Source organism: Herpailurus yagouaroundi, unplaced genomic scaffold (assembly GCF_014898765.1).
Source record: "Herpailurus yagouaroundi ecotype Mexico unplaced genomic scaffold, PumYag 100, whole genome shotgun sequence".
In the NCBI taxonomy this organism is placed as follows: domain Eukaryota; kingdom Metazoa; phylum Chordata; class Mammalia; order Carnivora; family Felidae; genus Herpailurus; species Herpailurus yagouaroundi.
Window position 1 is genome coordinate 22,921,605 of NW_024412391.1, and position 17,271 is coordinate 22,938,875.

At 38.6% G+C, this 17,271-nt stretch overlaps 1 protein-coding gene across 17 annotated transcripts in view; it reads left to right on the forward strand.

Annotated features, from left to right (window-relative positions):
- Positions 1-17,271, forward strand: part of CADPS2 (calcium dependent secretion activator 2) — a 555,001-nt gene that overhangs the window by 515,903 nt on the left and 21,827 nt on the right. For all 17 annotated transcript variants that reach the window (XM_040472104.1, XM_040472105.1, XM_040472110.1 and 14 more), the window contains one exon: positions 12,791-12,898. In XM_040472104.1, the coding sequence (XP_040328038.1) occupies positions 12,791-12,898 (108 nt within the window). The remainder of the gene's footprint in view (positions 1-12,790; positions 12,899-17,271) is intronic.

Consider the following 17,271-nt stretch of genomic DNA (forward strand, 5'->3'; position numbering starts at 1 on the left):
TAAGGGGCGCCTGGGTGGCGCAGTCGGTTAAGCGTCCGACTTCAACCAGGTCACGATCTCGCGGTCCGTGAGTTCGAGCCCCGCGTCGGGCTCTGGGCTGATGGCTCAGTGCCTGGAGCCTGTTTCCGATTCTGTGTCTCCCTCTGTCTCTACCCCTCCCCCGTTCATGCTCTGTCTCTCTCTGTCCCAAAAATAAATAAACGTTGAAAAAAAAAATAAAAATTAAAAAAAAAAAAGATTGTGCTTGGGCGGCACCACATCTAGATTGTCATTATGAATGTTAGTGGTTTGAATCCTTGCAAGCTTTGTATACCAGTAGTAGATAGCTCTTATCTTTAAAATGCAGAACCACATTTTATACTGTGGACTAGATAGTCCCCAGATTTATTGCTGCTATAATTATTATAAATGGATTTTTGTATCATTTTATATTTTTTTTCATTGTGGTAAGTGTGCGCTTTAATCCCCATTCCCCTACGTGCCCCATCCTCCCACCCACCTCCCCTCTGGTAGCCATCAGTTTGTTCTCTGTAGTTAAGAGTATAAATGGTGGGGCCCCTGGGTGACTCAGTCAGCTGGCAGACCTGGAGCCTGCTTTGGCTCTAAGTCTCCCTCTCTCTCTCTCCCCCTCCCCTGCTTGCATGCTCGCTCTCTCACTCTCATTCTCTCTTTCTCTCAAATATAAATAAACATTTTTAAACATTTTTAAAAGAGTATAAACAGATACTTTAAATGAAAAGGCCATGGACTTTCCTGCCTTTGCATGGGGTTTCTTTGTAACAAGCCTTTTTTAATCTTACAAATGATGCCCAAAGAAGTCTTGACATACTCCGTGTCTTGTACATAGAATCAGAAAATCAGCACTGGGCAATAAGCAGAAATAATCACATGTAGGGTCTTGCAAAGTGACAGCACGAAAGAGAGGATGGGAAAATTAAGGGCAATAGTTTATATTTCCTATCTTAGAAAAAGACAAGGAATCATAGGAACACATGAAATTCATTGGCATTCCTAGCACATATTTTATAATACAGTTTTGTTTTTATTTTGAATCATAAATGGAACGGGAAACAATAATTATTTTCGTTCTTAGGGCTTCTGAAGTTCTTAACCTGACCCTGCCCTAGATCTTTTAGACTTTGCAGAACTTCAGAGTTGAAAGATACAGAAAGAGGTTTATTCATTTTCCTTCTAGGTGCCGAAAGCCCTTCCCCCAATATCCCTCACAAAAATTCATTCAGTCTCTCTTAATTTTTTCAGTGATTGCAGCCTCCTCTCACGTTTAATGAGTTGAAATTCTGTACCTCTATGAATTCTACCTTGGTTCTAATCCCTCTTCTGCATGATAGCCCTTCAAATATCTGATGATAATTAATCATGCCTCCTCTTCCCAAAGGGTGTGGTGGCTATTCAAAGGGATATACTGTCTGGGAAATTCTTACTTTCTATATTACACAAGCTCAGTTTCTTCACTGAACTCACTAATTAAATATTTATGTAACACTAAATGCTAGGTGCTGGGCTTACATGATAAAAATATACACTGCCTGCCCACAAGCCGTTCAGTGTCCAGGATGAAAAAGATAGGGAAACAGACATAGCATGAAAACCGCTACAACTGTAGATGAATTCCAGCTTACCAGCACCATTATTAAATCAAGTTGTCCCCCCACACTGTCCCCTCCTAGCAGAGCATACTAAACCATAGACATAGTCTGGCCTTGGCAGATTATTACTGATGCCTGTGAATATTAACTTCAAAAGCTGTAAGTTGCTGTTGACTGTTACTGTTTTTTATGCTTAAAACACCAGCAAATATGCCTCCCTGAAGCATTCTTTTTAGAAGAACCTCACAAGAAAAAAGAACAGTGGTTCACCTTTCACAAAAACTAACTCAAGACTGTCCAAAAACCTAACAGTAAAATGCAAATTATGAAACTGAGAAAACATAAGAGAAAATATATGTGGTCTTGGGTTTGGTGATGATGTTTTAGGTACACTACCAAAACCTCCATGACAGAAAAACAGTGTACATTGGACTTAATAATTAACTGTTCTGCACAGTTAAAAGAATGAAAAGACAAGCCAGAGACACACGTTTGGTAAATAACTTGTGTCTAAAATGTACGAAGAACTCTCAACAATAAAAAAATTTTTTTAAATGGCAAAAGATCAGAATGGATACTATACCAAAGACTTACAGATACCAAATAAGCACATGAAAAGATGCTCAGCATCATTTATTGGTAGGGAAATGCACGCTAAAATAATGTGATACCACTGCACACCCGTTAGTGTGGCTAAAATATAAATTTAAGAAAAGCTGACAATGGCAAGATACTGACAGGGCTTTCAGACCACGGGGACTGTCATTCATTGCTGCTGTAAAAGTAGTATGGTCCGGCCACTTTGGAAGACAGTTTCTTACAAAGCTAAAGAGTCTTACCTGCAACCCACCGTTTGCACTTCTAGGTATTTATCCAACAGATTTGAAAACGTGCATTCACACCAAGACCTGCACATGAATGTTCATAGCAACCTTATTCATAATCACCAAACATTGTAAGCAACCAAAATATCCTTCAATAGACAAAGGCAGCAATTAGAATACTAGCCAGCAAAAGAAAGAAAGAGAGAGAGAGGAAGGAAGGAAGGAAGGAAGGAAGGAAGGAAGGAAGGAAGGAAGGAAGGAAGGAAGGAAGGAAGAGAAAGAAAGAAAGAAAGAAAGAAAGAAAGAAAGAAAGAAAGAAAGAAGAAGAAAAATTGGCTGGTAGGCCACACAAAGACATGGACGAACCTTAAAGGCATAGTGCCAAGTGCAAGAAGCCAGTCTGAGAAGGCTACACACTATATGATTCTATTTATATCACCTTATAGTAAAAGCAAAACTATAAAGATTATAAGGCAGATTAATGGTTGCCATAAGTTCAAGGTCAGCGAAGTGAGTAGGTGAAGCCCAGGAAACTTTTAGGAGCAGTGGAACTCTTCTGTGTGATACTATAATGGTTACATAATACTAGGTATTTGTCAAAACCTGACTTTATGGCACAAAGATTGAACCTGAGCATAGGTAAATTTTTAAAAGGACAATTAGGATATCATGGGATCCCAGGAGACTGGTATTTTTAAAAATCTAATTCTATTGCAAATGTGTGGAGTGATCTCACTGAAAAAGATGGAGGAAAAAGTGCTGATTTGAGTAACTTTGGAAATAATTAGAGTCTGTAAAAATAAAGGCAAAGGGAACTGTACGTAAGCATTGTAGCCTAGTTGACAGACTGTTTCCCCTACACCTATGCACTAGAAGTGAATGGTTAAGTAAAGAGATGGTATTTGGTGAAAGCCAAGTTTCTGACTGTGGGGAGTGAGAGGTTGGAGACAAGAGGAAGAGGCTAGAATGATCCATGTGGTAATGGATTAGAGTTGGAGTCATCAGTGTAACTTGTCTTGAGCTTAATACGGTGCTGGGTACATGCAGAAATATAGATATACACATATATTTCCTTGGCTTGTTAGCTGGGAGAACCCAGAAGCAATGATACCCCAGTAGCAACAACCACACCGAGTGCCCAGATCTTAGTATCTAGTCTGCAGTAAAATGAACCAGGACTCTTTGGAGAAATGGCAGATGCTAGGACTGGGGCAGCAAATCTACCAAATGAGCCTGGAGCATCTTGCAGGGACAGAAAGTAAAAGAAGTGTTGGAAAGAAAAAACCCACAATTAGAGGATGTGTTAAAGAGACACACGAGGAGCCTGAAGAGCTCCCAAGGACCCGAGATAGGATAATTTGAGCAACTAAATAAGTTAGGTAGTATTAGATTATAACCCAAAGTATAAAATAAATATCCATTAGTCCATACTCATGCAACTAAATGATTGAGCAAATAAATGCAGAGATAGATAAATCTCCCTTAAGAAGACTTCCCAGTAATTAACATAGATACTTGACTCCCAAGGAGGCAGGATGAGTCCCTACAACCTGAGGCCATGTATAGTGACTTCCTTCTAAAGAATGCAGTATGAGAAGGGGTGGGGGATAGATTTATCATGGAGAAACCTGACAAATACTACCTCAGCCCCTTGATTGAGGTCAACAGCAACTGTGATAAATTATGTTGACAGTATTTACTCTTCATAAATACTCTGTGGTCTTCCTGCAAAAAATCCTCTAACTCCAGGCCAATCATGACAGGCATTGTTCCTTTCTCCACAATATTTTTTTCCTAGCTCTTCATTTTCTCATCATCACCTTCTAGGTGGCATTTTTGGGCTTTGTTGTTGGAAAGGTTGGAATAGGACAGACCTTAAGAGTTCACAGAATGATAGGGGCACCCGGATGGCTCAGTCATTTGAGCATCCAGTTCTTGATTTTGGCTCAGGTCAGGATCTTATGGTCATGAGATAGAACCCTGCATTGAGCAATGGAGTCTGCTTGGGAGTCTCCCTTTTCCCTCTGCCCCTCCCCTGCCCATGCTCTCTCTCTCTCTCTCTCTCTCTCACTCACTCAAAATAAACATTTTTAAAAAAGTCACAGAATGATAGAACGTTGTAGTAGGACTCATCCAGTTTTTATAACATCCTCGCTCATTTTATAGATGACTAAATTATAGGCTGTATTAGTTATGAAGCATGTTGGTGTGTGTCTGTATGTGTGTGTGTCCACAATGCCTATTGAAAATTGTCTTGTTTCCATTTGCACCCACATTGCATATGACCTCCCTACTAGACAGTGAGGTGACACAGCTAAAGACACCTGGGGGACATGATAAGGATGACTGTGACCATGAACAATGAGGAAGCAAAGGAGAAACTCCTCATTGATCTGCTTCACAGTGCTGGTGCCTGATCCTGGTTTTCTGTCCTGAGAAATGGAGATGGTTTCTTTTTGTCTTGTCTTCATTAATAATTCTTTCAAATGTTCTCTCTTCTTTATGACACTTGCCAAAGATTTCTAATCTTCCACCTCCCCAAAGTATGGCTTGAATTCAGCTCTATAATATCCAGACTTGCTGTGGAGTCCAAGATTTAGTTCAGATCCCACTCTTTGCATCCTACTAGCTGTCCAACGCCTGGGCTTCCATTTTCCCACCTTCGCGCTGAGGATAATGGGTAATTCCTGTGCTGTCTCCCTCATTCGGCTCTTAGGAGGTTCGATGAACATATTAACATAAAAGTTCTTTGTAAAGGTAAAGCACTACTGAAATAAATAGGATTGTTATTGCTTCTACCTGGAGTGATGCTTCCTGTTCTCATACACTACTCTGCAGTTCCCATTGCTTGCTTCAGAACATGATTGTTTTCCAAAAGAAAAATCTTCTCCCTTCCACAGTGAACAAATAAGATCATTTTTCATTTATTTTCCTTTTATTTTAGAATATTAAACACTTCATGTATATCACTGGTGACTTTTAAAGGTATAGTTGCCTAGCTGACTCAGTAGGTAGAGCATGGGACTCTTGATCTTGGAGTCGTGAGCTTGAGCCCCACACTGGGCATAGAGATGACTTAAAATAATGTTTGTTAGTGCCCATTGCTGCTGGTTAAAAGTTGAATAAGGATTTTTGTTAATTAAAAATAAAGTTATAGGGGCGCCTGGGTGGCGCAGTCGGTTAAGCGTCTGACTTCAGCCAGGTCACGATCTCGCGGTCCGTGAGTTCAAGCCCCGCGTCGGGCTCTGGGCTGATGGCTCAGAGCCTGGAGCCTGTTTCCGATTCTGTGTCTCCCTCTCTCTCTGCCCCTCCCCTATTCATGCTCTGTCTCTCTCTGTCCCATAAATAAATAAACGTTGAAAAAAAAAATTTTTTTTTTTAAAAAGTAAAAATAAAGTTATAGTTGGTCAGTTCAACGACCATGGCATTTTCCCTCCTTCCTTTGCTTCGGATATTTTTTTTATTTCTTAGATGAGGCAGCTTGAATATCAGTGTTTTACGTCCAATTGAGAGCCAGGCAGAACCCAGAGAGTGAAGCACCTGCCCCCTGGGCATGTTCACCTGGAGGGAGAGATGCACGCTAGAACCAGATTAAAGTCTCACCATTCCAGGAGAAGAGGAGGGTGCCTATTGCCCTTTCTAGATAAGCATTTTGCTTCTCTCATCTTTGTTCCTTTGTTTTTTGTTTTGTTTTTTTCTGGCTGGCTTTTCTCATATAAGGGAAATCCATGGACTGCCTCTGGCTTTGAGCTTCTAACATCCTAAGGTCTCCTTTGAGCCAAAATCTGAAATGTTCCAAATTGGGACTGAGAAAATCAATTCCAGTCAATCTAAATTTTAAAAGCTAAATGAAATGATAGCCACAGCATTTTAATTTCAGGCCTTTGAGTCCTTAGTGTCATTTCTGTGGTTGACGTCGTAACAACTGTAGGCAGACAAGGGAAAGGTTAGTGAACATTGTTACAAACTGAGAGATTGAGAACCTTCATCATCATTATAATCATTACTCATGAAAATAAGAGTATAAAGGAATTAGGTGCTACTTATATTGGCACTTTTCTTGTCTGGTAGTCCTGTATCAGCACCTCTTCCTCTAAACTCTGAGATGTTGGTGATCTTTATTACAGATCGGAAATAACAGGAGAGATTCTAGAAGCCCATAGGCTCAAATGAGCAACACATAGTAAGATTAAAATTGAGCCCATAAGTCTCAGTTTAAAGTCAACCTGCCTCTTTTCCTTGAGGGTTTCAGGCTAATGTTTTAAACCATTATTCAGTATTCCTTTTAATACTTAAAATAACCTCCTCTTTGGAAAGATATTTTCCCCCAACGATACAACAAAATATCAAATAACAATATTGTATGTTGGTACATACAAATGCTTAGACCTGTGAATAATATATCACAATGTAGAAGAAATAGTGTGAAGCATTCACATGAACTGAAGAGTGAAAACAATATGACTACAGAAGTTACACAAATATTAATAATAGCAGATTCTGATATACTCTCATAGCATTGTGTTGGGAACGTGCTGTTTACCAACTATACTCACAGGGAGCAGACAGGAAACTCTTTTCCAGAGCAAGAACTCTGGAGACACGGAACCATCTCTGTCTTAGAAATATGGGACTAAAGGAAACATACATACGTAAAACATGCATATTCCATGTCTAAAAGACGTTTTCAAATGGATGCGGGTGCCATTATCTTTAGTTCAGAATTTTCTACTTCCCAATTTGGAGTCAAAATGTATAATAGTGCTAATTAATGGAATTTTGAATACCGCTAAATTTAACAGAGAGAAAGGTGACTCTGCCTGCTTCACTGCTTAAAATAACAGTTTGGAGGGTTTTCTAAGAACAATGAAAATTGTTTTATTGTTTTAAAAAGTTAGGTAAACTACTATTAGAAATCTTGAAAACTTCATATCGTGACATTTTCATCGTTCACACTTCTTCCCCCCCACTCCTTTTATGAATTATTCCTCTTCCTGGGCTGATATAATATTTAAGATGGCATAAACCTAGTTTGAAGGGTTAGTTCTGTTTATTTCCTTTTGCTTTTCAATGTGGATACAATATAATTATTCTACTTTGTACAAAATTGGTAAAATATATTTTTTACACCATAATCATCGTAGCGATACTCAAAACCTATTTTTGAAAATATTTGAGAACATATAACTTACTAAACCTACTCCAAATGCTTTTGGAAAACCTTAACTTTAAGAACATTTTCACTCAAATGTAACACTGTAGAAATGGCTGTATGAATGTCAGAATAATGAAAAAATATGTTGAACAGTGAAAGAAAGATATATATTGTTAACGATAGCTGGGATAAGTTGTGTGTTTGTAGAATTACGTCCTGTGTTCCCTGATGATCAGTTACAGACCATTTCTGTATCTGAAATGCCAGAGCTGACATAGAAACTGCTCCTACTACAATTTCACACTGAGAAGGTGTTCAATTGTTTCAAACCTCACAAGATCCACGCATGCAGATTCTTACCCATCAGGGTAGCACAGCCCCACCCTTGATTGTTTCTTCAAGGCAAGCTTTTTTAGGTTATGAGAAGCGCACTTTCACATTAAGTCAATTATACTGTAGCTTCTGGTTAATCTTTGAGACTAGAATAGTATATTTAAAAATCTGTCTCCTTGTTAAACAGACACCATGAAAGTGTTTGCATAGTGTATTGTTAACCTCCCATGGAAGGTTAAGCGGCTTCTTCTGCATCTAAATCCGTTGCTGTGGAAAGTGACCGGGGCAGCACTGCACCCACCTACCCATGAATAGGGAGGGTGAAGACTTGCACCTGTGGGATTAGGTAGAGCAGCAGGAAGTAAGAGCATTTGCAGCGTATAATTAACAAGGAATTTTTTTTCTCCTTTTCTAAACGGCATTTTCATCCCACTAGGTTAACTAGTGATTAACGCTTAAAAAAATTTTTTGCTGGAGCCTGCACCCTTACTTAAACTCACTCACTCACTGGTGTATTCTGTTACTTATGCCGCCAATGTCAGAGACACGCTCCTCACCATACTATATTTCCCTCCACACTTACTGATTTCTTTATGCTCATGGGGGAATTTTGTGATGTTTGTGTTAACTTTGTTAGCCAAATTTTGTTCTTTTTTGAAACAAATTAGAATTCAGGATTCCTATTTTGATTTAGAGATTACTGCCCTAACAGACAAGATGGAGAAGTTAGTGCTTAGTGAACCAAGGATCTCAGAGGTGTAAATGGTGGAAGGCAAAAAAGTGTTTAAGTGGTAGATAATGCGTAGCATGCTTGCTACCTAGTTTTAATTGTTGTTTTCTCATGTTCGTTAAGAAATCTATAATTATCAATATAGAACAGATTTCTAAGTTTAGCTCTCTAGGGGCGCCTGGGTGGCTCAGTTGGTTAAGCCTCCGACTTCAGCTCAGGTCATGATCTTCCACTCCGTGAGTTCAAGCCCCACATCGGACTCTGTGCTGACAGCTCAGAGCCTGCAGCCCGCTTCGGATTCTGTGACTCCTTCTCTCTCTGCCCCTCTGCCTCCAGTGCTCTGTCTCTTTCTCAAAAATAAACATTAAAAAAAAATGAAAAAAATAAAAAATAATAAATTTAGCTCTCTAGATTACAATATTCTTGATAAAACCTCATCCATATCCACAGTTTTTGAGGTTTAATATACCTCTACTTTGATGAGGTTAGTGGACGCCCACTTGTACCAATATGTGTAGCAATTTGTTGTCTCTGCCAAGCAGTCACATGCATTCCCATTCATTTACACCCCCCCAAAAATGAAGCCTTAACAGAGTGTGTTCAGTTGTTTTTTTTTTTTTTACTTTTTAACAAAACTTCATTTCCTAATAAAAGATAACATCTAATGATGAAATTAGATGCATAACGTGTAATAATGGAATTAGATGTAGTGACTTCCAAAGTATGTAAATTTTACTGCCATAAAACAGAGTCTTTGCACAAAGGAGCACTGAACCAGTGATAATGTCTCCTATCCAAACACATTTGTACTGTAAGTAGAAACTGTTTAAAAGGAAAATTACATCTTTTTCAGCAATTTATCAGAGATAATTACCCTTCATACACTAAAGGAGGGATAAAGAACCATCATTCTAATTGGTAAATGTCACCAACTGTTGCAGTTACTCTTACTTGTGTATATTCTTTTAATGATTATAGTCTCATGCCACAGCTACATGAAAATATACCCACTAGGTGTGAAATTCCCATATGTCACAGTTTCAAGAATAGGTAAACAGCTCAAAGATAAAGAAATAATGCTAATGAGAAATGTAAGAATTCTAGGTTTTGTTTTCCAGGCAAGTGGATCTTAATTTGCCAAAAGGGGAGAAAGTATAATTAAAAAAAAAAAAAAAGAAAACAAAATACAAAAACACTTAGTTTTGTTGGATTAAACTTTTAAATGAGCTTTACTTCACACTTTCAACCAGTGATTTTTATTTCCTTAGAAAGTTATAGAACTGTCTCAACCTACAGATTTCAGGATCCTATCCGTTGGGTCTGCCAAAGGGAACAGCTTTTAAAATTCTTTTAGGCTTAAACTATAAAGTGTTTTGTTAGTTTCAGATGTTAGAAGATAAACTCCTCCTCGACAGTGTTATATTTTGTCCAATGTTATCTTGAAAGGGATCAAAAAAACAGAAAAAGTGACCTTAGAATCTATGGCAAGTGTTTAAAGTCACTCTTCTCCAGTCTTCCTAGCTATAAGTTAGTTTCCAGTGAGCTTGATGGGTCAAGTGATTGACTAGATAAAACTTGTAAGCCTACTTTTCTTTCAAAAGGTAGAAATAAAAATGGGGTTGAGCAGGGTAAGAAATGATGGAGAAAACAAACCTCTCGTTTGTATATTCTGTAACTCTCAGGTTAGCTGAACTGTGCCCGACTGCTTGGTATTATATATGTCATAGTATTTTGTTTCCAAGCACCTGGCTGAGGTTCAGATGCTGAGCTAACTCTCTATATGCTGTCCATTGTACGTAGACCAGTGTTCTGTTGCTGTTTTCATTCTGCGGCAGTATGTTTCCTGGATGTCGTCATTTCTGATGTTTTGACAAAGTGAGAAGCGTGGAGAGAAGTACTTATCTTATGGGTTAGCACTCTTCAAGTATTAATAGTAGTAATCTTTGTACAAATTACCCTGCCTCTTCACTGGAAAAAGTGATATATAGTTCCCCACCCCTGGCTGCAAAAAAAAAAAAAAAAAAAAAAAAGAAAGAAAAAGAAACAACCTAGGGTTCTCTTGGTTATCCATGTCATTGTATTTAAACTTTCAAACATGGCTCAAGAGAATTCTGCAGAAAAATAGTAAAGGAATGAATTTGATAAGTTGCCTCCCTTGGGTTTGAAACCTATTCCCTACATTGTATATGGATGCTCTTGAAGGAAAGAACAGTGAAAACATTTAAGTATATATATTATAACTGATAACTAACTTTGTCATATTAGGGTTATGTTTGAAGGGATCCTTGAATTTATGTGGCATATGTTTCCCTTCAGGCTAAATAAAAGAGCAGTAAGAGCTTCCTTACCCAGAAGGAACTCGCATTACCCAGAAATAACTTTGTTACCAAAAAAATCAAATTCAGTTTTATTAGTGACATATGCTCATTGCCTATACTGTGCACTGGTGCAGAGATGGGCAATTTTATCATTGTATATAAAATATGCGCCCTCCCCCCACCAAAAAAAAGTGGTAAGAAATTTTTGTCCTTCATTTAAGGAGAGGGGCTGCCATGATACTCAGTTATGCTTTTTTCTTGCAGCAGTAATCGTTAAATGAACGATATTCTCTTTCACTTCGTTTCCTTGCAAGATTTACTTTGCAAAGTGAGTCTGATGATGGAGGTTATAAGTACATTCTATGAATATGAAATGATACAAGACCAATGGACTTGGGCCTCAGTTCCACCATTTTGTTATTATTAATGCCATATTCTTTATTATTATTTTAGAAAGAGAGCACGAGCAGGAGAGAGGGGCAGAGAGAGAGAGAGAATCTTAAGTTGGTTCCATGCTTAGCATGGGGGTGGGAGGAGGGGAGGAGGGCTTGATCCCACAACCTTGGGATCCTGTCTTGAGCTGAAATTAAGAGTCAGGCACTCAACTGACTGAGCCTCCCAGGTGCCCCTTAATGCCATATTCTAATCAAATGAATACCTCAGTACAGATTATGAATCAACCCCAAGTGTAGATCATTCAAATGAGTATTTTTATTAACTAGTCTAGCTATTTGAAACACAAAAAAAGAACTAAAGATAAGTCTAGAAGGAAAACTCTTTGGAAGCCATTCAGATTTTTGTCCCTTCCTAGTACTGATTTTGTAGACTTTGTAACAAGGAGGAATTATATTAACTGCCCTATCTCCTCTAACATCACAAGACACCAGATGTTGTATACCTTCAGAAAGTTATCTGAATCACACTTTAGACTCTTCTTAGGAGACTGGTTTGTTGATATTCTTGTTGTATTTCTAAAATAAAATTGGGGCGCCTGGGTGGCGCAGTCGGTTAAGCGTCCGACTTCAGCCAGGTCACGATCTCGCGGTCCGTGAGTTCGAGCCCCGCGTCGGGCTCTGGGCTGATGGCTCGGAGCCTGGAGCCTGTTTCCGATTCTGTGTCTCCCTCTCTCTCTGCCCCTCCCCCGTTCATGCTCTGTCTCTCTCTGTCCCAAAAATAAATAAAATAAAATAAGTCTTTGAGATAGGTAAATACGAGTGAGTAGAAGCAATGGATAATCCACAAAATTTTGGTTTACATTTCACTTTGTAATGCATTAATTTTTTTGCCCAATATCTTCCTAAGAATATTTTATTCAAACTAATAAAATTTACCTTGTATGCCTTGAGCACTGATCGTAGTTGAGGCAGGCAATCCAAGGAAAACTAACATTTTTGTTTTTAATATATATGAATAAACCAGCCAGAGATAGTGACAAGTAAATTGTATTGGAAATTAGGAAAGGATTATTGCAAGTGGGGACTTCTTAAAAAAAAAAAATCATTCTTTTATGCTGCTTGGCATATTAACCGTTCAAGATAGCCATTAAAGACAAAAGATACCTCGTAGTTTACAGCCACCCGTCGCTACTCATTTTCATAATGATGAATAACCGTGACCTCAAGTTACAGACACCAGTAACAAACTTTGATTTATTTTCATTACAGAATTTACTGAAGGTGCTCATTGTTGATTTTGGTCTTGAGCATAATTTACTAACGTAATTTTTGCAATGATACGTGAATTACTTTTCAAGGTTGTGTTCTAATAATGTTTTCACAATCGAGACCTGATATTTTATTCCCCATGCTTTTCCCCTACCACAGAAACCAGGAATGGATCTGGCAGACACCTATATCATGTTTGTTCGGCAAAACCAGGATATTCTTCGAGAAAAGGTCAATGAGGAAATGTATATAGAAAAGCTGTTTGATGTAAGTAACCGCCCTCGCAAGGCTTCCTGGCATCATAGAAATATGTGCAGGGAAAATTGCATTTTGATGATATGTTTGCAAAGCAGACTCCTTTTCTGATCCCCTTTCTTCTGTGCGGCTAATACAGTTGATAGTTTTATTTCTCTGACTGTTGACAGAAGGCTTAATTGGCTTCTTTTGTATGTGGGAAGCGTCACTGTTAGAATGGAGGTCTCAAAAACCTTCTAAGGTTAATTTTAACGAGCAGGATGATAACCAGTTTACCATTATGTAAGCATGGGTCCGCTTGCCTTTGTGCATTCCCTCAACAGGATAATGCTGGCATGGAGTTGGCCCCTCCTCGTAAAGTTTTGCGAGTCAACGTCATGCTCCTTAGTTGCACAAAGACATAAGCTTCAGTAAAGCCAAATATCCACCACCAATCTACTGTTATTGAACACTTTTCCCTTGATTTACAGCACTGGCATATGCTAACGGTATCACCCTGCCGTTTTATCAGCACAAAAGTCTTCATTTCCACAAGGCAACTCCTCGAAGTAGGGGGTGTGGTTTTAGAGAGCTTGATCATTAAGTTTCATTTATCTGGTATCTGTAAAGGAAACTAAGAGAGCAATCCATTTCAATAACAATGTTGTCATTCATTTGTAATTATTTAACGGTCAATTCAAAGGAAATGGTGCTTTTGCTTGTGTTGGAACTTCCCAGAATTCACCACAATGCTGATGCTGAAATGGAATATTTGCTTTGAACTGTATTTATTTATGTACATCTCCCCTGCATTTTGGAAATGATTTTCTGGCAGTTTCATTTAATTATGCAAGTTGCCGCAAATGTTTTCATAACAGCAATTCACGGGCTTCGCGGTGACACTTCAGCTGTGGCAGTTACAGAAGGTCCTGCTACGTCATCATCTCCTTCATGGTCTGTTGTGTCAGTGTTCACTGTTTGTCAGATCCGGTGGTCAACATGAGTCTCCTCTTTCATATTTTATGCTTCTAGCCTCTACCCAGGCTGTTTTACAATAAAAGTATCGTCTGTTTTAATAAGCTAAGTGTTAATATGTGTGAAAAGAATGATTTCCTAAAAGCTTTGATGCCCTGCAGGGGTAGAAAAATTATCATCTATCCAGCTGGCTCTTTTACAAAATACTGGAACCGTATTAGCAACTTCTGCTTCCATTTGGTATTGCTCTGAATTTACAAGCATATGTTTTACTTCCAAATTCTCTTTTACCTTTTTTGCTTATGTGGTAATTTTCACAAATGTTGAACAGAATAGGGAAATTGGATTGATGTTATTTCCTTTGTGTTTATTCTTAGTATATCTGAAGCATGTTTTCTATGATGAGAAAAGATAGAATCATCTGGAAATAGGCCACTATAGGTAGGGAGGTAGGGGTGTGTGTGTGTGTGTGTGTGTGTGTGTGTTCTTAACATCTTCAACTTTTTGTCTTGGTGACCTATTTACTACAAAGCCAGCCATCAGTTCATAACAGAGGTAGAATTTTTTCGCTATAAAGATATTCCCTACTTTGTCTCTCTCACATTCACCAAACTTTCTTTGAAGACTTTTTGTGTGACAACAATAACCAACAGAGCTGACTGAAGTAGAGTCAACATTAAAAGGGCCAACATTAAAATTATGTCTAGTTTAGGGGGCACCTGGCTGGCTCCGTCGGTAGAACACATGACTCTTGATCTTAGGGTCATGAGTTCAAGCCCCACATTGGGCATAGAGCTTTCTTTAAAAAATGTAAAAGTACGTCTAGGTTAATTGCCCTAGTTATGTACACTTTCCTTTGATACCTAAGCGTCTGACATGGTGGTAAGTTTGCTTCTGAAAAGAACTCTTGACAAGCAACCGTTCTGTTTTGGTTGTGAAGGTTTTGTCATTTTGCGTATCCCCAGTAGAACAGTGGACTTGTTACTTGTGAAATAGTTATAATGTCCTTAAACATTCTAATATTTTTAAATTGCACATTTTTATTACTGTAATTAAAAATAAAAAGTAGACCCTAATTCTATTGATATGTCATCAAGAATAACATGTATGAGGGGTACTAAGAGCCCGTAATTAGCCAAGACTGAATTTGCCTCAATTATAGTTAGTAAATGAGAGGTTATCAAGTATGTGTTGAAAGGTAAAACAGAATGTGTATCTTAAGCAACAGATCATTACTGAGAGACATTATATAATTATTGGAAATCCTCTTGGCTGGAACTTAAAATAGTATTGTTAGATGTCAAGAAACAGTTGAAAATAATGACCCCATAAATACTGTTGGCAACCTTAGTCTATTACAGATAAAAGATTGAAGAGAACAATTTTATTCAGGCATCACGACAAACTTTTGCTATTTCAATTAAAATAAGAAGTAAATAGAAGGAAAGGACAGGAGAGGGAAGGGAAGGGAAGAAAGGAGAGGAGAGGAAAGGGGAGGAGAGGAGTGGGGGGAGGAGCAGGGGGGAGAGGGGAGGGGAAGAGACAGAGACCCCTAACTTCAGACACAGAGGAAAATGTGCATATACACATACGTGCACACGCACTGCAGTGAATCAGTACTTGTGGTTTAACCAACCCGGGTAAGGGTATAGGGCATCCAGCTTCTGGTCATTCGGTGTGATAACTTCACTCCTTAAGGAGGACATTCTTTTGACCCAAACGAGATTCGCTTCATTTTGGAAATCCCACAAATCACAATATTTTTATATAAAACAGTTATTGCGAAGACATACTTTCATCCTGCCTTCGATGCCGACACTTTAAAAAAGAACTCGTGTGTTTTACTAAGTAATCTTTTTCTGCATGATGCTCTGCTCACAGAAAAGACTATTGAAAGTTCTGTGAAACTTTCCCTGAGAGTAGTAATTACCTGTATTTCTGGCCTCAGAAACGTTTTGATCAATTAAGCATCTTTTTTTTTTTTTAATTTTTTTTAACGTTTTTTATTTATTTTTGGGACAGAGAGAGACACAGCATGAACGGGCGAGGGGCAGAGAGAGAGGGAGACACAGAATCGGAAACAGGCTCCAGGCTCCAAGCCATCAGCCCAGAGCCCGACGCGGGGCTCGAACTCACGGACCGCGAGATCGTGACCTGGCTGAAGTCGGACGCTTAACCGACTGTGCCACCCAGGCGCCCCATGATCAATTAAGCATCTTAATGGCTCATGATATTTGTGGTGAAATATTTTAGGGTTCTATTTGCATAACTGTACCAGTGCCTAAGGCCAAATAATGACCATTACCCTAGATTTGTGTCCATCGCTTCGCATGCATCTACAAACAAAAACGGTACCTCCTACGGTCATCCATGTACGACTCGTGAAGCCATAAGCCATGGTCCGGTTTCCTGAGCATCTTGCACTGCAATTATTATTGTTCTAGCCTCCATGGAAAGGGATTTTGTTCCCTTAACCTCAGAGTCTTAAAGACAGGAATGATTAAAATTTGTATTACCTTCAAGACCCTAAATATAGGATGACCTTTAGACTTTTACATTAAATTTTAAAATATTAAAGCCAAATGTACCCTTGAAAGATCAAAAAGAGATGATATTAGGACAAAGAACCAAGACATTCTACTTCAGTCCATAAGTAAACTTCTGAAACATTTTCTGCATAACACAGAAATAATTTTTCAAAAGTATAAATAAACAATGGCAGATCCATGCTGCTAATAGAAGGAACCGAGTTTGTTTTAAGGTATATCCCTAATCTTCTCAAATTATCAAAATAATAATACTGGCCCTAGCTGTCATCACTAGCATTCCCAGGGCACCTCCATGTACCAGGAAATGTGCTACGTGCTTTACCTATATCATTTCTAACCTGCTGAGCTAGATGCCATCATCTCCATTTGTGCTGATTTTCAGGTTAAGGAATCTCCCACTCATAGAAGATAAGTGACTTGTGAATTGTTGAATCAGACTTTGAAATTGTGTCTCTCCAGTTTCAAAGTCTCTGCTATCTCCACCATAAAGTCTATGCTGTCTCCACCATACTTTAGACTTACAAAACCTGAAATGGTAACACAGTACCATGGGAGAGGCCTGGACCAGGAATCCAGATCTCTGAGTTCCAGCCACGGTTGTGCCATTGATTGTCAGAGTGAGTGTCAAGAAGTTATGTCACCTGCCTAAGACTCAGTATAGTTAGTACATACAAACTGAAGAAATTGGTCCAAAACTCCAGACGGTTTCTGAAATATCTTCCAGATTTTAAAACAACGAAATTAAATTAGTTTCAATTATGTTAGCAGCGATGACAAAAATTACCGGATTGCTTGGATGCTAAGCCTTGCACCCCAGAGTAGCAGTTCTTAACGTGTTTTGTTTTGTTTTGTTTTGTTTTGTTTTGTTTTGTTTTGTTTTGT